The following is a 22644-nucleotide window of genomic DNA, read 5'->3' as shown; positions in this document are numbered from 1 at the left end:
TACATGTATCAGAAGAGGAAGAATATTCCTGCTTTTACACTGATTTACCTTGATGGATCAGGAACATGAATATTCAAAGACAAATTTAATTATGGCTTTTGCTTTGTTAATATGGATGTTTTGATGGGAATTATCTAAAGCCTTTCAGGGGTAGATGCGCTTTAGGTTCTAAGGTGTACTGCCCCAAAAGAGCTGGGAAAAGTTACTCTTTAGAGGACAGAGGATTCTGGGAGTTGTACTCTCAAAATAACTTTTCCAAGCTCTGAGTATGAGGCATACAGGGAAAAGGGAATTGCTTTTCGGGCAACAGTTTCTGTTGAACTGATAATTCAGATAGGATAAGGGTAGGTTTCCACTCCTGAAAACAAATCAGAAAATTTATACTATTTGTAGAGAGAAGAGGGAGATTGGTCGGGTTGAGCGGGCGAAAGAGGAGTTTGAGGACCCAGGAGAGAGGGAGGCAAGCCGATGGGAGGGGGAAGCCCAGCTGATCTCGGGCGAGGAATTAGAGACCCCACCCTGGGGGCGGGGGAGGCCGACGGAGACCTTAATAAGGAGGAAGGGAGAGGCGCCCGGGGGAGGAGACTTGGCGGAAGACTGGGGCGCGGAGAGAGGTACGGAGGAGGGAAAGGAGAGGAACCTGTGACCATTGGAGGGGGCAAAAGGAGCTGGGACAGTAGTACCCCCGGAGGACGGGTAAGAGTGGGGCCAGTTCTTACAACCCACCCGGCGTGTCCACGAGGTAGAGAGGAGCCCCGGTCCCAGCCTTGGAACCCGGAAATAGGCCAGAGTAGAGAGGGAGCCCGAGAAGGGGAAGAGTCGTGGTGGTCCTTGAGGGAGCGGCGGCAACTTCCTAACTCCAGACACAGCCCCGAGCCTAGAAGACGAGGGGAGACGCCTTTGAGTGACTACCGGCCGGCCCGACACCACACGCTGTGAATACTCCCCGGAAGTGAGACGACATCAGTGAATATAACTGTGTCAAGAGGGTTGTGTTTTGGTTTCAGTTTGAGAAGAGTTAATAAAGTTGTGTTCTGTTTATAAGCATCACTCCGGCTACAAGGTCTGTTTGTGAACCTCCTCTGGAGTAGGATGGAGCCAGGCACAGGGGCGCCCTCGGCGGGCCTAGGAGTCACGCCCACACTATTATTTAACTGTTGGCAGGCATCTTCCAATAATTTCACATGTACTACTAGAAATGTGGCATTACTAGACTGGCCCACGCAGTCGTGGGACAAGCAGGCATTGTTTGGAAGCAGCTGCCTAGCAGCACAGGCACAGGAAAGAGCGCTGAGCAAAATCAAAAAGGCAGATGGAAAAGGGGAAACTTCAAGATCAGTAATAATGAAGTCAGTTTAAAAATACCAGGGTGTTGCAACATCAGGAGTCACCTGTTACATTTCTGCTCTGTCTTCTACTGTCAAGTAGGACAAGGGGACCCCATATTCTATCAGTTGCCACAATCCACTAAATAGAACCTATAAATTTGATGACTCAGTGGGACATCATTGAAGGATTTACTTTTGTCCTTGTTCCAGCTCTGATCTTGCAGAGACTTCCCTGCCAACAGGAGGTTGGAACCTTATACACAAATGCATGAACACATAGAGCAAAGATATGGAAAGCTTTTGTTCCTTTTACTCCTTCAAAGTACTTAAAAAGTTACAAGGAAAATCATATTCAGTCAAGGTCACAAAGAAAACATAATCCCCCCAAAAATTGACTACCCAATCCTATTTCACTCACAAAGCATCTGGCACTCTCGGTCTTCAGATGCTCATAAGGAAGCTGGGAATCTCGACCTTCTCGTCCAGCCTATGATATGCTTTCCTAGGAAAAGCAAGGTAGGGAGCACCTCTCCTATCCCCCGCAAGAGCTTCTCTCATCTCTTGTGGTGCTATATTTTATTACCTCTCACCTTCTGAACATCTGGAAACTCTTGCACCTCTCACAAGCAGGTCATTTCCATTAGATTATTGTCTCTCAGTTTCTGCATATCCTACATGCTGACCCTAATAAATAAACCTGTAAGCCTGCAGGCAGAGAACTGTCTAATTAAAAGTAATAATTGTAAGCCGCTCTGATAGCCTTTAGGGCTGAAGGGCGGGGTATAAATACCATAAATAATAATAATAATAATAATAACCTAACCCTCATATTGTTAACCCTACCTTTACCTGGAAGTGAGCCCATACACTACAGTTATTTTATCCAACATAATGCAGGGTGCCATAATCGCATAATATCATTGCTAAAAGGGTAGGTTTTTTGGGGTGGTATTGTCAGACATAACTATGACAATGTAGCTCTGTCGTTGTAGTTACATTAATGATCCAGGATCTCGGGCACTGTTTTTAACCAATAAATTAACCACCTCTTACAACCAACACAGTCCATTAGGTGTATTTCATCTTTTCATCTATGCATTTGGCAGATGGGGTAGAAGGAGAGGGCCATAAAAAATTAAGTGGCACTAGTGTTGTGGTTTCAGTGTTGGGCTACAACTGTGAAGACCAGGGTTCGAATCCCTGCTTGGCCACGGGAACTCACTGAGTGACCCTAGGCAAGTCACACACTCTCAGAGGAAAGCAAAGGCAAATCTCCTTCGAACAAATATTGCCATGAAAACCAAATGACAGGTTTACTTTAGGGTCCTCATAAGTCAGAAATGACTCGAAGATACACAGCAACAACAACAACAACAACAATGGAATGAAGAACTGTTAAAATGAAGTAGAATAATGTAGTTCTAGTATACCTCCTGCTGCTACTTGAATAATGCTAAATTGCCTTGAGTCTCATGCTGGGGAAAAAGAGGGACATAAATAAAATAAAATAGTAACAGAAACTGTTCTTAGGTCACTACCTGAATATGGACATGCCATTTCACTTACACATTCTATCACACATTTCATCTAGTACTGCAGATGATGTTTGGCAAATCTTTGTTGCCAAATTTTTATTTTAACCCTATTAGGAGACAGCAGATTCCGATTTATTTTGATTATGATAAGCCCTTGCTATAAGAAGGAATTGTTAACTTGCTGTTTATCTTACTTCTTCTAATGTGGTGTGTTTATTTGGAGAGTCCATATGTCCTGCTCTTCACTTAAACCCCCCCCCCCCCCCCACACACACATAAACATGTTTGAGGGCTGTTTGCTTTGATTTGTTGATAAATCAAAATCAACAGCCTAGACTGTTTGTTCATTCTGGACATATCACAATACAACACTGGTCTTCAACAGATGGGCTGCAATCCACACCAACAATGGGAAGTGACCCATCATTGTGCTGCAAATGAGAGAGGCAAGCAAATGAGAGATTTCAGCAAATCAAGACTATTGATAATTTTTGCTTCTTTCCTCAAGTTCCATGTTGCAGATCGCAGCTAAAAGAAATGTTAATGGCCACTGGGCTACAGTAAGAAAAGACTACACTCCCTTGGTTAACCTAATCTTTAAAATTACACATATTGTAATTAAGCATACATACTATAGAATCTGTCACCTCCCAAAATTTATAGTTGCAGTCAACACTGTCCAGTTTTGACCAGTACGCACAATGGCACCAAGTATAGTTATCCAGTAAATAATACTACAATCCACACATACACATCTTTTAAACAGAAGAGCCAGTTCCTATATCAAAAGAACGTACCTGATGACAAAAGGCTTCCACTGCTGCCGCTGATAATCTTTCCTTTACTTCCCATGTTGGCTAGCTTGGATGTCTTCAGCGTTCCAGTTTCAGTCAGGTCAATTGCAATCTCACTTAGGCTTCTTGCTGCATGAATTTTGGACTGGGAGGGAAAAATGAAGAAATTTGTGCTATAATTATTATTGAAGAGGAAAGCTTGGACTGGAAACATTTCTTCCACCTGGCACCAGAACCATCAATTACCACATATTATTAACCATTTATGACAATTTTAAAAAAATAAATGATTAACCCCCAAAAGTGACAGAGCTGGCCCTGTCATGCTGCTAAATGCTACAGATTATTTGCGTATCTATACTACATGTTTGTAAAAGTTTGATATCACTTAGTTTGATGGAATATTTAAGAAATCTCTGCTACACAGTTCAAGTGATCTGTATCACTACAGTACACAAACTATAGCATCTGAAGTCTCTGGCACAGAATTCAAAGCTTTTCACCAAAGTACAAATCCTAGGATACTGGACAAAGCTATGGCAGATCAAGTGCTACACCTATATAGTAGAATTACATCCATACAAATTCTTTGAAAAAGGCATAAAAGCAGATCTCAATTACATCTAAAGCCCCTGCAAGGATTTAACAAACTGTAAATTATTCACCAGATTCTATGAAGTTTTACTTTTTCTTCCAAATCTACAGAATTAACAACTAAAGATGCATCAAGATCTCAGGTAACAAGAACAACTTGAAAAATATTATACTTCATTGACCCATGCTTGCAAAATATGGTGTGAAACCTTCAATTGTATATTAGATGCTAATGATTCACTATTTCAAATTAAAACGCTGAGTAAGGAGCACCAGTTTGATAATACTATACTGTTTCACATAATTTTTCATAGGGTACACTATATAATGATGGTGTTATTATGACTGTACAAAGAAACATCTTAACTGTACACTTTACAGAGACATTTCTGGTGCCCCATAACTTTAACACCAATGGTTTTTACATGCAATTTTATGTACTGCCCATAAATGCAAATTATACTTTTGTGTATCTGCATGGTTCTATCTAATATCAATATATTTAAATACAAATTAGTAATGAAAAGATCCTACTGCCATTTTGCCACAATGCATTGACCCACTTGTAATGCATTGATATTATAGTTCGAATTTAGAGAAAAACAGTTTGGAACAAATAAAGAACTGATTCAATGCTATTCATTTGATGATCAAATTACCTACAGTAGCAGTAGCAGAAATATTAATATACTGATTTCCTGGATGTTTTCCTAGTCAGTGTACAAACCAGGATTTTTACAGATGCATACAATAAACCACTGATAATCACTTTTACTTAAACAGCCTTCCAAAGCTTACTTTAAAAAAACCTGCCAACAGTTTGGTGTTCTGAATTAAGAGAATTTTTTTTTGTACAAATTGTAACCAAGAACCCACATTTAAAAACAAAACAAAAAAACACAAAACTTCTTCACAGAGGTTCCTTGTGACTCTCAATGGAACATCCATGCAGCATCACAGGTATAGATCCTAGAGCTTACATTCACCACTCAGCAATTGCAACTACTGTATATACTCAAGTATAAGTCTAGAAATTTAGGTCAAAAAAATTGACCCCAGAAACCTGAGTCGACTTATCCACGGGTCAATGTAAGGAACCATCCTCTGGTGAAAAGCAAGAGTATAATTTGTCCTGAAAGCATTGACACCCCCTCCCTTTACTCTCTCATCTATCTAGCCTTAAAGGTGAGCACAAAGTGTTATGTCTGCTGGAATTTTGTAAGTTCTTTGACATTGTTTTGCTTTGCTTCATCCTTTACATCCTTTGTTATATGCTCCTAAGTTCTACCCTCGACTTATCCATGGGTCATAGCAAAATCCATAATTCTGGCCCCAAAATTTGTCCTCGACTTATACATGAAGTTGACTTATAGTTGAGTATATATGGATAAATGAAAATTCACACACACTCTGCCCCAGGATTGAGAAGGAGGGAAACAACCATGAACCATCTGTTGTCAGACATTTCAGTTTAGAATACCATAATCTTTCACATTTGGAAATATTTCCAACAAAAGAGCCCTTCAACTCTGAAATGCTAGAAAATGCCTGGATATGTTGCAAAATCATTCTTTAATAACCCTATGGATTTAACCTTTAGGATAACATATAATCCTTTCCTTATTCATTTCAATCTTCCTCCTCATTTCCTTTGCGGGACATGGGTCACTCATCTGAGAAGTGCCTATTTTGGATTGAAAAAGCATAATGCTCTAGATGGGCAGAACCTAAAGCACCCACCAAGCTTAGGTTGCACAAATAACTTTTAAATATGTGAAACAAACAAATGAAACCCATTATATTACTATAATAATAACAACCCAGGGGAGGGCAACTTTGTGCTACTGTTTAGGAAAAATAGCAAGGATGAGGGCCTCCTCTTTGTTCTTTTTAGACCTCCTCTTAGCTTCTGATGAGACGATAGGTTTGAGGCAGTTTGGAACTGCACTATTACAACATTTATAGGTTTCTGACTCCTTAGAGGACTTATGAGCATAATTCCCTTTTATCAGAGGAGCAACAGGCATGAGAGCAAAATCTGTTTCCTGCCTAAGTGCTGCATCCTCTACAGACAAATACTCTGCAGTGTAAGAAGGAAGTATCTATCCTGGATTTCTGCAAGATAATGTCCCATCCTCTGTCTTCATCCTGGTCATCATAATGGAAGATGTTTTGCTATTGCTTTAGAGTAAGGAAAAGCCACACCAACACAACCCTGTTTTATTGAAGGAGACAGGAAGGATTCAGAAAACTGTACAGAATTTGAGTTGATAGCTATACTACAAGTACTGCATTTTTAAGTATTTGCAAGACTGTCCTTACTATTATTTTATTTCCTAGGCATTCTGGCAAATGTGAACACAAGAATGAGTAGGGTGCCCCCCATGTATGGTACTTTCCCAACTCTACTTGTCTACTACAGTAGCTAGTACGTAGGAAAAAGATATCACTAAAACTATGTTTGTTATTCAATGTATGTTCAATAGTAACCTGTAACCAAACTTGATTTCCTGATATGAAAATCTCTATGACATAAATTATGCATGTTGCTGTCCTCATACATTATTACATTTTTAGCCATACAGCAACTTCGTAGGTGTATGTCTGAAACATTAAGAACAAAGTAGCCCCAGGAGGCACAAAGTTGTGAAACTAGAATACTCTTTCCTTTTCTTGTACCGACAGGAAAATAACTGAATGCTTTAGCTATGTGTGTAACTATGAGGCCAGCATGCAACTTCAGCATAATCTCCCAGAAAATTTAAAGATCCTCTCTGAATTACAGCTCTAGCTGTTGATTGAAAATAGCATTCTGTTTAATGAATTCAAATTCAGTATTAGTAAAATGAGAAATAACTCACATGCTTCCCTGATGCATGATTTTCACGTATGTCGAAGGAAGCACATGTTTTATAGTGACTTCATTGGGAATGCAAATAAAGTCATGCAGCTAGATCATACATGCAGCTCTCATGCTGCTGCTAACATGATCACAGGATGGTGTAAAAAGAGCATAATCCATTCACTGATGCTGTAGTTTTTTGGGGGGAAATAAGGGAGGCCAGAGAGCATCCCTGCCCCTGGTGATTCTATTAAGGAATGTTCATTGTCCTCAAGACAATGCAAGCTACCTCTTAAAAACAGAGCCATCTTGGGAAATGCCCCGCAGAAAAGAAAACAGATGTACAGACCTGGCGGTTTCCAGGACTACTGAGGCAAAATTTTCCAAGATTTTCCAATTCTTAAATAAGCTCAACAGCTTACCTAGCTGCAATTATACACTACATTCTAGATGAATTGAAACACTAAAGAGGTAGTGCCAAAATTTCAAGTAAAATCGTCAGCCCTAACAGCTGAGTAAAGTCAGAAAGGTACTGTTCTAGACATTTCCTTTAGTCACTGAGCCTAATGGCAATGGAGTGGGAGGGAGGTGTAACCTGTTATCTTAAAACTATAATAGTTGACTTCTAAGGTAACTATAAGAGGCAATGATAAGTATTCAGCTTCTATATCATCCTCAGGAGAACACTGTTCTCAACTGTACCTAGAAGAAAATGTCAAGCTCCTTAATGTTCACCTTTCCTTTCCTTTATCCTTTCCTTCCTTCCTTCCTGGTTCATAAAGAGGGCTAACCAGCATTTTAACTTCTAGTTCCCCACATCAAATGGTTAGGACCATTTGTAACCAGATCTTGTCTGAATAATAAGTTCCATGCATGACAGAATAGCAGTAACACAGGGAGAGGAAATAAATTTCTTCTCTTTGACTGAATCTTTGACTTCTGGGACAAATGAAATCACTGCATGCATCTAAGAAAGAATATGGCCCTTCAAATATACCGCCTTATCTAGTGTCAGGGTGCTTGTTTTATCAGAAAGAGCTCTGTGAATGGCTTGTGCTAATAACATAGTTGTCACAGTCAGTACTTGCTCCACTTAATGTCCCCCTAGTCTAACATTTTATGATCTCATTCCTAACAACATACACTGCACATAAACCTGAAAATGATGAATTTGGTGATGACTGCTATAATCCACACAAACTCATGCTATAACACATTTATTAATCTTTAAAGAGCTACAGGACTCTTTGTTTACACTGTATTGTTTCTAAATCTCTAAATCAGTTTTGTAGGACAATAAAGGGCTGATGCTATCAGGCAACAGTGAACTGTTTTCCAACTCCACTATTAAAATAAGCGATACTGCAAGATACTTAAACTCGGCTTCAATAAAGTGCTGGAATAAACAAAGGCCATTAGTTAAGCCCCACTATTCTGTGAAAGAATATCCAGCCAAAAATATGAGTTTGGAATCCTGGTGAGAGAAGAGTTAACGCTCATAAACTGTTTGTAGTCTTAACATCTGATGCTAAATAATAAAATTTGCGAATCCTCATCCACTTAGACAGAACATTTTAGTTCCCCATAATTACATTTTGCTGCAGAATTAATGGAGAGCTAGTCCTACAGGTACTGTCACCTCAGTACTTTTAAACAATGCACTCAAGTTTCAGCCACTTGCTACAAACAGTGTGTTTTTTTTCCCCATGGACAAAACCTGTCCCAATAAATATATTGCATTTTACCACTGAAGTATCATTTTGTTTCATTTGGGACAAAATTATGTTGCATGCCATTTTGTGATTGAAACAGGTAAGCCGGTCAGAAGGCTTGGGTCAAAAAGCTTGCATGAGCAGCTTCAAAATGGTGAACACCAAGGATAGGTAAATGCACTGATGAACAGCTGTCTGAATTAATCTGGACAGGCAGTCTCATGCTTTGCTATAGCGTGGCGATTGGATCATATTTTGAAAGTAGATGAAATGAGATGGGAAATAATATTTTCACTGACTTAGAAGTGGCAGAAGATCTGCTCAGCAAATATATATTGGCATTATTTGAACAGAATAAACTTTATCTCCCCCTCCCCTCCATTATTTCTGGAGCAGAATGGTGGATGGGAAACCCAGCAGAATTGTACCATATGTAGGAGATTTGCTTGCAAGAACCACTGCAGCATTCAAGTGAGATGCTGTGGTTGTCTGGATAGCAGCTGATGCAAACAATGATCCTTCTTTAGGGGATTATTTTACCAACAAGGACTATTTTGTTAATAGACCTTGATGCTTTTATTTGAAATGTATCAATGCATTTAAGCAACACCCTAAGTACCTAGATGTATCCATTATAAAACAGAATTTCATTAAAAATAAACAGTCCAGGGATAATATTCTAATTTATTTACTTCTGAATAAATACATGTTTCTAAAATCTATGATCAGAAATTTTGCAAGAGAAGAATTTTGCAAGAGAAAGTTTTTAAATTTCCATGTGATACCTGAGTCTGGGAGCAACTTAGATAAAGATCAAAGGCAAGGAGTTCAGACTGCTTAGAAATCTCTAATATACATATCCAATAGAAAGGGAACTTGAAGAAAATTTTGCTATAAGGCTCAGCATCAATGAATGCTATTTTCTTGATCAGCTCTATTAACTGCCAAGTGAAGAAATTATTAAATTATTAAATGTCCTTAAAATGTCTGTCTGGACCAAAGCAAAATTCCATCAACGCCAAATATAAAACCACCTCCTGTAAAAACAGATTTCCCAAATATTCTTCATCACTATGTGGGCCCAAAATGAAAGGAAAAAGAGGAGAAGGCATATCACACAAACATTGTTCCACATGACTCAGAGGAGTCTGTGAAGGGTAATGTGACCATGTTCTTCTCCCACATCCAGCTATCTGCTAATACACTCAATTTAAAAATTGCAAATGTTATGGCACTGAGGTTATAGGTCTAGGAGATGGCTTGTAAACGGGTGTGTAGGGTCGTTCTCCCCCCCCCCCCCCCCGCATCTGCCCTCTAGGATTCTCACCTTGCTTTGCTTTCTGTCCAAGTAGAATTGATGTTGGCTAATGGCCATAGCCCAAATGGACTTTATCAAGGCAGGACAGGCATACCACGTGTGCACAGCAATGCCACTATGTCCAAACGTCCTTCTTGTCACAGATGCCCTAGAAGAGCCGGAAGAAAAGAAACAATTAGCTTGCAATGTGGCAAACAAGGAGCTCTTTCTCCCTACTATTTACTTTAAAATTTTATAGAAAACATGATAAGAGAAAAAGAAGAAGCTTTGGTGACCTGTTTATGGATGAGTATTGAACCAAGCTACTAACTGTGAAATTGAAATAAGACACCTCAGTTTTGAAAAGCATTATTGTTCACTGGGCAAAACCTTAATGCAAACAGTAAGGTATTAACAGTGCAGTGCTAAGTATGTTTATTAACAGTATTAACAGTGCAGTGCTAAGCATAAACAGGTTGGGGGATTGCTAAAAGTTAGGGTACCCCAAGAAATGAATCTGTGCAAAAAAAATTCAAAACCCCTTTCTCCAAAATGCCCTTTGGGAAGTGTGGAGATAATTTCATCACGTTTTGGGGATGGCCTGAGCCATATGAGAATCAGGAGATGCCTTTTCCCCCCACAACAGCAAGCGACCTAAAGTCATCTTCCAACTGAGTTCCTGTTTTTTAAAAGAAAGCCCTCTCATTGGCCTAAAATGGCTCAGCCCCTACCCAAAAAAGGGGGTGCACATTGGCACAATCTTTAAATGTGGTTTGTTTTTTGTTTTTTAAATGACCGTGAGGGCCACAAAACTGCTCTGGTGCCGCATGGGCCACATTTCTTCACCCGTGACTCAAGACATACATCCCACTGTGTTCAATGGAATTTACACTTACTAAAAGAATGAGAAAGGTTAATCCAAATATTTTGTTCAAGTCACAGCAGGAAAGGGTCCGTATTTCCTAAGGCCACCTTTTGGCATGAGGAAGAAAATTATAAAATAATTTGCTACCTTTTCATGGCACCAAAAAAAATCTGCTACTTCTAGTGACTGACTCACTTTACCTGATATTTGTTGGCCATGAGCAAATGTAGGAATTCACTGCATTCAGTAAAGGATAGATGAGAAAAGATAGGGCTGGAAAGTGCTCAATGAAGAGGCACTACCAGTCAGTATAAAAAATACTGAGGCAGATGAACCAATCTGCTTGTGTGCCTTTAAGTCATTTCTGACTTATGATGATTCTAAGGTGACACTATCACAGGGGTTTCTTGGCAGCATTTGTTCAGAGGGAGTTTGCCACTACCTTCTCTGAGGCTAAGAGAGTGTGACTTGCCCAAGGTCACCCAGTAGGTTTCCATGGCTGAGTGGGGATTCAAACCCTTGTCTCCCAGGTCATAATCTAATGCTCAAACCACTACACCATGCTGGCTCTATAAACCAATGACTTCATTTTTTTTAAAGGTAGATTTCTATGTTCCTAAGAAAAAGAGTTTTGAATTGTATTGTAGCAAAGTACAATTTATCTCAAATTACTTTGTCTCCAATTGAGGGAAGTTTTAGGAATCAATGAGGGGAAAAAGTCAGGTGGCTAAATGAAGCTTTAACCAAAACAATAATGACAGGAAGGGAGGGGGATTTTTGAAAATATATACCCAGCAATAAAAATGCAACTCAACAGTCATGATTTTATAACGGTGTGACAACTGTTGCATTTAGAATGGCTTAAGTACAGTATTTCTTCCTACTTCCTCTATCCTAAGTGCATGACGTCAAATATGAGCATTAAACAACTTGGAATTTAAGACTTTCCTAACAAAACTGTATATTAAGATGCGTAACATGTTCATTTAAAAAAAAAACCTCTGAAAGGTAAAGTAGAGGTTACAGAAAGGGTGTATAAGACAGGAAAGTGGAAGAACCAGACAGTGTGAAAAGAGGGATCCAGGAGCCAGACATATTGGCAAGAAAAACTGAATAATATTTCTGTTAGTAACTGCCAAGGCACACTGTTCTCTCCTCATACCAAATACAGCATTGCAAACTTGTTCCCTCCCTCACTGAGAAAGGAGTATTTGCTACGGTATGTATGAAAGGCTATGGGACTTTGGCTGCACCCCATAGCTCTTAATACTTGTGAGACCCTCAGTGCTAATTATGTCAGTGTAGCACTTTTGCCTGCCAACGTCAGTAATATCAGTGCTCCAAGTCATGCAGGTGTGGTGTCCACATATATATGCAAAGGATCAAAACTTTTGCAAGTTAGCAGCATGATTTGCAATATAAAGATGCATCATAGTATAACTGTAGAGGAAAAGTCTGTCTATCAACAGCTATGATAGCTAACTGGCATTGCCAGTTTGGTTGTTTACCAAATGTTGAGACCAACAACAGGAAGCCATGTCCTGCTGCTTCTGAACTTCCTGTGGCATTTGGCTGACTGTTCAGAGGGGGGAAAAAGAGATTGGAGCACAATGCTAGACTTTCACTGGCTGAACATTGGAATCCCACGGATTCAAGGAACAATATTCCATTCCTGCTGCAGCACCCTGTGATCCCTCCTGACCCCAAGCCCTGCTCTAGAGATCTGAGAAACACTCTGGAGCTAGTTTTAAGGCATTTCTTAAGGCTGTAGAGAGGAGGGGGAAAGATTCTGACATTCGAGTATACTGCTGCTCCATGATGACACTGAATTCATGTTCCAGGGCTGAACTAGGCAGGTCTGTGACACAAAAATGCAAAACTTAATGCAGTTATATGGGCAAATAAGCAGTCTTTCTGCTATCTCTACTACTGACACTGGTTTTTTTGTGCAACACTGCTCACTGAGTATACCTCAGAATCGTAGAGTTGGAAGAGATCGCAAGGGCTATCCAGTCCAATCCCCTGCCATGCAGGAACACAGAATCAAAGGACCCCTGACAGATGACCATCCAGTCTCTGTTTAAAAACCTCCAAGGAAGGAGATTCCACTACTCTCCAAGGGAGCATGTTCCACTGTCAAACAGCTTGTACTGTCAGGAAGTGCTTCCTAATGTTGAGGTGGAATCTCTTTTCCTGTAGCTTGCATCCATTGTTCCTGGTCCTATTCAACAACTTTTTTGTGCTATTTTGGAGCTTCACAGCCCCAATCCACCCAATTTTTGAAACTTCAGGGCTTTGGAGCTCTGAGATAGCGCCAAAAAGTTGGGGGGGGGAATTAAAGGGAGGTGGAGGAGGGTACAGTGAGACCACATGATGGCTAATTGTATTACTGCTGCAATAATGGCTTTCCACACCCGCAGCAGTGCGCGATTGGCATTTCATTCATGGGCTTCCCCCATGTATAAAAAGATAGAGGTCAGGGACTGGGCAGCTATGGGTGGGAAGTGGCATTGCATCACCAATGCCACTTACTTCCCATGGGAATCACATCTTAAAAACTGCACATGATAAAGCCCTAGGTCTCTCCTCATAAGGCATGGTTTCCAGACCCTTCACCATTTTGGACACACTCCACTCCCTTTTGAATTGTGGTGTCCAGAACTGGACACAGTATTCCAGGTGAGGCCTCACCAAAGAGTGGCACTATTATTTCCCTTGCTCTAAACACTATACTTCTCTTGATGCAGTCTAGAATCACACTGTTGACTCATGTTCAGCTTGTGGGCTATTGGGTCCCTTGCACACATACTGTTGTCAAGCCAGGTATCCCCCATCCTATAGCTATGCATTTCATTTTGTTCTGCCTAAGTGCAACACCTTACGTTTCTCCCCGGTGAAATTCATTTTGTTAGTTTTGGCCCAGCTTTCTAGTCTATTCACGTCATTTTGAATTTTGATCCTGTTCTCTGGGGTATTAGCTACTCTTCCTAATTTGGTGTCATCTGCAACTGTGATAAGCATGCCCTCTGTTCTTTCATCCAAGTAATTGATAAAGATGTTATACAGCACTGGGCCTATCGTCTATCAGACTAGTGGCTCCCTCATGCCATGCTTTACAAAAACTTTAGGAAGAGTTGTATGTACACTGCACCTGGAGCTCTTGCAACATCAATGTTTTTGAAATCACAGCTGAGCAGCCTTCTATTATCCTTAGATATACTCCACCTTCTGACCCTTCACTGTGTTTTACAAACTTCCTAGCATGCCACATTCCCTGGATGTCTCTACTGCAGCCCACATCCTAATTAGGAACAATGTGATTTTGTTTTGCAGTGTGTTGGAGCTTGGAGCTCATCTCCCTACTCCCAGGTAGGTATATTTCTGGTTTGGATTCACGGTGTAGTGGAGTGACTTGAGCCCCAAACATTTTAGCAGCATTATACAGTAAGAGATAATCAATGTATAGAATTTTAAATCTTTCCTTATTCTCCTTAGAACATACAGCTCTGTCCTGAACAATTTGACGTTGATGAGAGCACTGACAGAACAGTGGTACAAGTGCTTCACTATAAAGCCAGAGAAAGACACATTCCAAAACTGTAGAGATTTTTAATTTGTTCTCCAACGTAAGGTCGATTGCTAGAAGAACCTGGTTCTTATTTGTGTCTTTTGTTTATCTCTATGAACATAGGAATGTATGATGAAAACCCTTTTAAAAGCAAGGATCAAAGTAGTTCTGTATGGCTGCTACTGCTGTCCTCCCATCTCCATTTAATTGAGCAATTCATCTTAAGACATCAACCCACTTGGCAAATAGCCTAGAATCTTAAATGTTCCCTGTGGATCCAGGTTTCCAAGCTGACAGAATATGGGTAAGCATTTAAAAAGTTACTAAACATGGAAATGTATATTTCTGTGCTATCTGGTTAATATACCTTGTATATTATACATTGTATACAACATAATGTACAATAAATAACATGCAATTGTATATAATATTGTACATTGTATACAATATAATAGTGTGTGCAATGTACACCTGTATATTATACACCAAGTATTATTTTGCATCATTAAACTTTTATTGCACCAGAGATGTAAACTGAGAACATAAAAGATGATAGAGGTGGGGTACAGACTGCCCCTTTGGGGCAGTCTGCACCCACCCCTTTCCCCTACGGATTGGGGCCTGAGCTGCCTCAGCGACAGCCCTGGAGGCCCTGATCCACCGCTTTTCCTGGCCTCGGGGAAGTGGCAAAAGGCTGCTTCCCCGCGGCCTGGAAATGGGTGTCCTTGGGGCTTCATGCCCCACAGACACCCCAACAGCAGCGAAGAGAGAGAGCCAAGACGTAACGGCCGTGCCATGCTGTTTGGACGTGATGCGGCCATTACGTCAAAATGGCGGCACCCATGTAGACAGGGTGCCACCATTTTTACGTACTCAGTATGTACTAGGGTTAGGTAGCATCTAAAAAGTATGCTCGTGTGCAACCCTAGCACGTACTGAGTATGTGCTTAATGACCCATCTGGACAGGGCCAGAGTCACCCAAGTTGAACAGCTTGCCAGGTATTCTGTAGTACAGGGCTCTGGCTACTACTAGTACAGTGTAACAATCTAAGGCTGCTTCAGTACTGCAGACATAATCCAGTTTGACACTGTTTTAACTGTCATGGCTCAACACTATGGAATCCTAGGATTTGGAGTTTGTTGTGGCATGAGAACTCTCTGACAGAGAAGACAAAATATTTAACCAAACTACAAGCCCCAGAATTCCATAGCACTGAACCATGGCAGTTAAAGTGGTGTCAAATTGCATTATTTCTGCAATGCATATTAGCCCCAGGGTTGGCCTTTCCCAACCTAGTGTCCCCCAGATGTGTTGCATTGTAACTCGCATCATTTCCAGCCAGTATGGCCACACTAGCTGGGCGTTCAAGTCCAAGACATGTGGAGGACATCAAGTTGGTAAAAGCTAATCTTGGATTTCCTTCCCATTGTGGAGAACATGCTCAACCTGATCCCTGTGCTATGTTTATTTAAATTTGCTCACAGCTTAGAATCTTGGGGGATGATTTCCCAATCACATGACCAACACTGCCCATTTGTTGTAATGGCTGTCGTTATGTGCCTTCGAGTCATTTCTGACTTGCAGCAACCCTAAGATGAACCTATCATGGATTTTTCTTGGCTAATTTCTTCAGAGGGGACTTGCCATTGCCATCTTCTGAGGCTGAGAGTGTGCAACTTGCCCAAGGCCACCCAGTGGGTTTACATGGCCAAGCTGGGATTCAAACCCTGGCCTCCAATACTTGGCTGGCTCTCGTGTTTAGTGGCATGTTTCCACTTTCAGAGAACTTTAAAGTATTATTAGGTCAATGAGTGTAAAGATTATGAACAATCCTCCTGCTTGTATATAAATAAAGTAAAGTAATATGACGTGAAAGCTTTTGTGAACAAAGAAAAGAGTCATACAATATGATTCACCACAGTTTCCCCCTGACTTACAGTGTGCTACTCTTTTAATGTGGTCCTGTCAATGGTCACTGGAGACTAATACTGGTGGACATGCCTTAAATTCTTAACATAGATATGTTGTGGTGAAAGAAATGTTGCTGTGCCCAGATACGACATTCAGCTATTCCCACACTTTCAAATCTCAGACAACCACACCAAGGTGAACCATTAACTCAGAATGTTTGGAACTGTACTGCTGGTCCTAAAAGTATGTTCAAAAACCATTCACCTAAGATATATACAGCAATTATGACACCTAAGATATATACAGCAATTATGCAAAATGGACACAAGTTGTAGGTTTTTCAAAGGGTATTTCAAGACTGGAAACCTATCTGTTATGCATCTATACAAACAACATAGATTTGCCTTTGTGAAATTCATTCACAGTTAATAAAGAAAAGAAACTGAAATCCCAACTACTGTAAGCATTCAACCTGGTTTCTCAAACTTCTCCAGATATGAGCTAAACACTCAAATCTAACTTTATAATGTCATTTCTGGGAAGATGAATTCTTAATCCAGGGTCACATTTTGCATCCCCCCCCCCCCCCCCCCAGTTTCTGTGGCATCGCTGCTACACTTCTGCTGATCTAAAGTTTTTGAGCTTCACAGAGCTCACAGAGCAAGGCAAAGGATTCTGACTGGTGTATTACATAAAAACTTAGTAAAGCATTCTCGACAAAGACACCCTTGTCCCTCATTCAGTTCAATGAACTTTCCTGTGTACGTAAGTTTTGCACCCACACAAGAAAGCTGGTCAAATGAAACAAACCTTTGATAACATATATGGAAAAAGATATTTACTGTATTAATGGCTAACATCCTAAAGTCCTGGTCTTGAAAAGTGATCCTAGTAATGCATATAGAAGATATAATTGCAGACAATTGCAAAAATATTACTCATTTATAAGCTTAATTAGACATTCATCTTGTATATGGCCAACTGAAAAGGCTGTGCTCTTGCACTTCTCATAGTTGTTCAAAAGGGTCTGTATAGAAAAGTAGCCTGGTGAACTTTGAACATTTTTAAGAAGTAGGGCCTTAGTTATAATGCATCTATTGCTTTTCATACTTCTAATCTCCCACCTATTGTGAAACCACTGAAAACCTGAACCTTGGCAATATTTAGCAAGCACAAAAGAAATTGTAATTGATGATCATCAAAGAAATTGTTAGTATGTAGAGATCTTGTAGCACCTCTGAGACTAACTGAAAGAAAGAACTTGGCAGCATGAGTTTTCATTTACTTAAGTCTACGCTCTAAGATGCATTTGGCACCAAATGCATCTGAGGAAGTAGATTGAAGTCTAAGAAAACTCATCCTGCCAAGTTCTTTCTTTCAGTTAGTCTCAAAGATGTTACAAGATCTCCCTACATACTGATTCTACAAACTAACATGGCTATATCTTTGAAGGAAATTGTTAGTAGTGTAGTGCAACACACAAATTACCTCCCCCCAAGTGCTGGAACAGAGCATTGTTATTTATGAACAGAACGGTGATTTTGCAAATGGGGGACACACACACATAAAGTTGAATATACTCATCTAGAGAGAAAACTAAACTCACTGCAGTCCAATTATGCTGTGAACTATTAACTGCAGCATTTCCGGAGTGTAGTTTTTGACTCCCACAGTTTTTGGGAAGAAACTGGATGCGTGTGAACAAAACTGTACAAAAATGTTTTACAGGCAGCATTTTGGACTGGGGAAATACCTTGTAGCAATATCCAGGCTAGTGATTATGGAAGAACTTCCATTTATAGTTTTATTATACTCTATAATTATGTTTGCTGTGTACATGTGCTTATGTTAGGCAGAATCAAAGCCAGTGTAAAAGGAGAACATAAAACAACTACAAATGTAAGAGGAATGCAGCACAGTAACACAATATTACTGTGTCCCTTTGCTGCCGTGGGTCCCAATTTTGGGAGAAAAGTGGGGTACAAATTAATATAATATAATAAATAAATAATATGTTGAACAATTGCAGCAAAACAAATGCTGCAGGGACATACAGCAACAAGATGGATCAAGTCACATATATGTACTTCATTCCCCCCCTATCAAGTTACTCTATAAGCAGTAAAGAGAACACAATGAAAGCATAGATTCATTCAGGATATCACATTGCAACGACTAAAAGTGACTTCAGCAGCCACGCTGTTCAGTGAAAAGAGTTTCAACATGAAGGCTCCCAGAAATGCCCCTTTCATACAGTTCCAGAACTTCACAAGAAACCTACAGATGCTTCACATTCAGTGAAATACTAAAAGAGGATTCTTAAATCCTCTGTTAGGAGTAAGCCCCTCTGAGCTCAACGGTGCCTATGAGCAAAGCAGAGGACTGAACTGCAAGCCACTTCCAATCCTGCCAGCTACCTCTCTCTTACCTCTGAGCAGAGACGAACAGGCTTGACACGCTAGCCGATCTTTGCAAGAGAGAGCTTTAATCTAAAACACCCACACAATAAATGGGGCTGTGTGATCTGTCTGGTTGGACGGCTTGAAAAATCCACTCAGTCCTCTGCAAGCACAGAGCAAACCTCCAGAACTGGCACTATTAAGTCTACTCAAGGAAAGTTCAACAGACTCTCCCTTGGCCAACATGCTGGTCAGTTCCCAATGTCTTTGTCCACCAACAACCATTGTTAAAACTGGACTTGCTACTTCACTTCCATACCCAAAGGATTTTGAATCTGAATTGACATCCTCACATACAAATGGCATATATATGTCTGTCCCTGGTTTCCACTCTACTAAATGCCTGAGGAAGTAGACTGAAGTCTACGAAAGTTCATGTTGCCAATTTCCTTCTTTCAGTGAGTCTCAAAGGTACTGCACGAGCTCTCTACATACAAATCCTTTGTAAAACCTTACTCTATGCCTCTGAGGAATTATATGCATCTGAGGAAGTAGACTGAAGTCTAGGAAAGTGCGTGCTGCCAGCATCTTTCTTTCCCTGAGTCTCAAAGGTGCAACAAGATCCCTTTACATACTGATTCTCTCTTGTTTTATGAACAACCATACCAACTCCGATTCTCCTTTTCTTTAATAATAATAAAAAGCCCATTGCTAGGCATGGCCTCTTACCTGCGTGGGTCATGGACTTCCACAGAAAACTTCTTCTCTCTGAAGTAGAGGTTCTCCAGCTGCCTCCATTGGAAGATCTGGACAGGGAGAGGAGGAAAGCACAAATCAGTTGAGAGAGAGAAAGAGAAAAGCAGCTCTTGTCCTCTTTTCAACTCTGGCAGCTGCCTGGTTTCCTTCCCTTTGTGGATTCCAGAGCTCCCATCAAGGAGGGAGGAAAAGCCAGCCTCCCAAAAGGTGCTGGGGATGGAGAAAGTGCCTTGCCACTTTCCTTCTAGCTACTCCCCCCCCCCCCTTAAGGAGCAAGAGAGATCCTTGCCAAGAAAGGAGTTTCCTTCCTTTGTTCCTCCTTCCCTTGGCTCCAGGCTCTGCAAGCTCCTTTGCTCTCCCCTCCTCCTGCTCCCCAAGCCTCCCAGCAGCAAAGGCTGGGGGCTGGGACTCTGAGAGGAGGACTCCACTGGACTCAATGGCCCTGTTCTCCCCCTGGAAGGAGGCAGGGGCTCTGTTTCCTGCCTGGATGGAGTGAATGGAGGGAGGGGGGTGACCCTAATTTATTCCAGACCCTGCCAGAGATCACACTTGGGGCTTCTCTCAAGCCCTTCCCTCCTTCCAGCCTCAGCAGACTGGGATCATTCCAAGAAGCTGGGTTGGGATGACACTCCCAAGGCAGGGCTCTTCCTACTGCAACCACCCAGGCTTTTTTTTTTTTAAATCCCCCTTTCATCTTTTTTTTTTTTTTTAAAAACTCTTGTTCCTGTTTTAAGAAAAGGAGTGCAGGCTGGGGTAGTAGGTGGAGAGTTGGAGTAGGGCTGTGTCCACACTGCAGAAATAATTTTGTTTTGATCCCACTTCTGGGATGGTAGTTTGGTGCCACAACAAACTACCATGCCCAGAATGGCTTAGTATGGTGCCATGGCAGTTAAAGTGGGATCAAAACAAGATTATTTCTGCAGCATGCAAGCAGCCTATGACCAGGTTTGACTGTGGAAACCCAAGTCACACTCTCTCAGCCTCAGAGGGTGGCCATGGCAAACCCCCTCTGAACAAACCTTGCCAAGAAAACCTCATGATAAGGTTGCCTTTGGGTCACCATGAGTCAGAAACAACTTGAAGGTGCACAACAACAACAAAGTCATCAGTAATAAATTCACGCTGTTCAGAAAGTGGCACCCGCCCTACAGAAATAATCCAGTTTCACATCACTTGAACTGTTGTGGCTCCACTCTCTGGAATCCTGGGATTTGTAGTTCATTGTGGCAGCAGAGCTCTCTGACAAGACGAGATGAAATGGCTCACAAAACCCCAAATTCCACAGCATTCAGCCATGGCAGTTAAAGGCTCCCTCTGCACTGCAGAAGCAATCCAGTTTAACACCACTTTAACTGTCATGGCTCCATCCTCTGGGATTTGCAGTTTGTCTTGGCAGCAGAGCTCTCTGACAAGAGAAGGTGAACATGTTTCACAAAACTACAAATCCCAGAATTCCATAGCACTGAGCCAGGGCAGTTAATGGCTCCCTCTGCACTGCAGAAGCTATCCAGTTTAACACCACTTTATCTACCATGGTGCTATCATCTGGAATCCTGGGATTTGTAGTTTGTTGTGGCAGCAGAGCTCTCTGTCAAGAGAAGATGAAATGTTTCACAAAACTAGAAATCCCAGAATTCCATAGCATTGAGCCAGGGCAGTTAAAGACTGTATCCACACAGCAGAAATAATCCGGTTTAACACCAATTCAATGGCCATGACTCAATGCTATGGAATTCTGGGAATTATAGTTTGTTTTGGCACTAGAGCACTCTGACAGGAAAGGCAAACTGTCTCACAAAGCTACAATTCCCAGAACTCCATAGCAATGAGCCGTGATATTTAAAGCATTGTCAGATGATTATTTTTGCAGCGTGGATGCACTCCATTCAGACCTTTATCTAAGGGCTGAGAGTTAATAGTCATAGGATGGAGAAACAGGAGCATGCTCTACCTTTCCAGCATAACTCTAAAATACCAGGCTGTGTAGGTGCTCCTAGGAGAGACTTGTAAAAACAAGTGCTGGGTTGGAACAATCCCTGATCTCGATCTCTCTCTCTTTTTTAAGGCAATGTTTTGTGAAAAGGCAGCTACACATGCAGAGGATGTGTTAAGCTTGATTTTAGTGGGAAATATAAATCAACTCCAGTACAGTCCCACAATGCATGAGTTATTACCCACAACTCAAGGTGATGGATATGGTGACAATCCCCCACCCTCAGCATCCACACATGTGTGCCTAAGGGAAGTGAAAATATGCAAAAACATTTCCTGACCACAGATCCACCATGCCTCTCCAATCCTCCCCTCCAGCAATCCTTCTCCCCCAAATTTGTAATTCTTGACAGCAGCAGCAGTGAAAGAGGAAATCAGAGCAGAATTTTAGGAAGAGGAAGGATGAGGTTAAAGCTTGCCAGTGACCTTGCTTAAGTATACTCAGGATGTCTATGCATATATATGGACCCATACTTATGGGCATCTATAGACATACATGCATGTACCAACTTGGCCTTGACACTACCACCCATTGTTCATATTTCAACAAAACCAGTTTGCAAAGGGATCTTGTAGACTAATGTAAAGAAAGAAGCTGATAGCATGAGCTTTGGTAGATTTGAGCCTACTTCCTCAGATGCATTTGAGGAAGTAGGGTCAAGTTTACCAAAGCTCTTGCTGACAACGTCTTTCTTTCAGTCTCAAAGGTGCTACAAGATCCCGTTGCGTAATGGTTTTCCACACTAACATGGCTGTCTTTGAAATCTATTTCAATAAGTGTGATCTTTTGGGGCAAAATGTTTGCCTACTTTTAGCCTAAATCTAGATGTCTACCTAAATGTAGATAATTTTATTACAGCCATACACTGATCACATCAAATGAAAGACTGGACAGAAATCCCTCATTCATTCATTCATTCATTCATTCATTCATTCAAATCATTTTTTTTTATTTATATACCGCTATTCCAAAGATCATAGCGGTGAACAGCAAGTAAACTAATTAGCAAGTAAGATTTATATCTTATCCCAATATCCCAGTGCAGTAC

General features: G+C 40.9%; 1 protein-coding gene across 6 annotated transcripts in view; it reads right to left on the bottom strand.

The window, feature by feature from the left end:
* The window catches only part of LOC149312631 (FERM domain-containing protein 4A-like), a 508349-nt gene that overhangs the window by 43357 nt on the left and 442348 nt on the right, over window positions 1-22644 (bottom strand). For all 6 annotated transcript variants that reach the window (XM_089525042.1, XM_089525041.1, XM_089525039.1 and 3 more), the window contains 3 exons: window positions 19577-19653; window positions 10133-10271; window positions 3661-3802 (listed from right to left, as the gene is read on the bottom strand). In XM_089525042.1, coding sequence (XP_089381168.1) covers window positions 3661-3802; window positions 10133-10271; window positions 19577-19653 — 358 coding nt within the window. The remainder of the gene's footprint in view (window positions 1-3660; window positions 3803-10132; window positions 10272-19576; window positions 19654-22644) is intronic.

The sequence above is a fragment of the Sceloporus occidentalis genome, unplaced genomic scaffold (assembly GCF_023333645.1).
Source record: "Sceloporus occidentalis isolate IW3139 unplaced genomic scaffold, rSceOcc1.0.p SCAF_5, whole genome shotgun sequence".
NCBI classification, from domain to species: domain Eukaryota; kingdom Metazoa; phylum Chordata; class Lepidosauria; order Squamata; family Phrynosomatidae; genus Sceloporus; species Sceloporus occidentalis.
The sequence above is the reverse complement of the archived record's forward strand: the minus strand, read 5'-3'. Positions and strand labels throughout refer to the sequence as shown.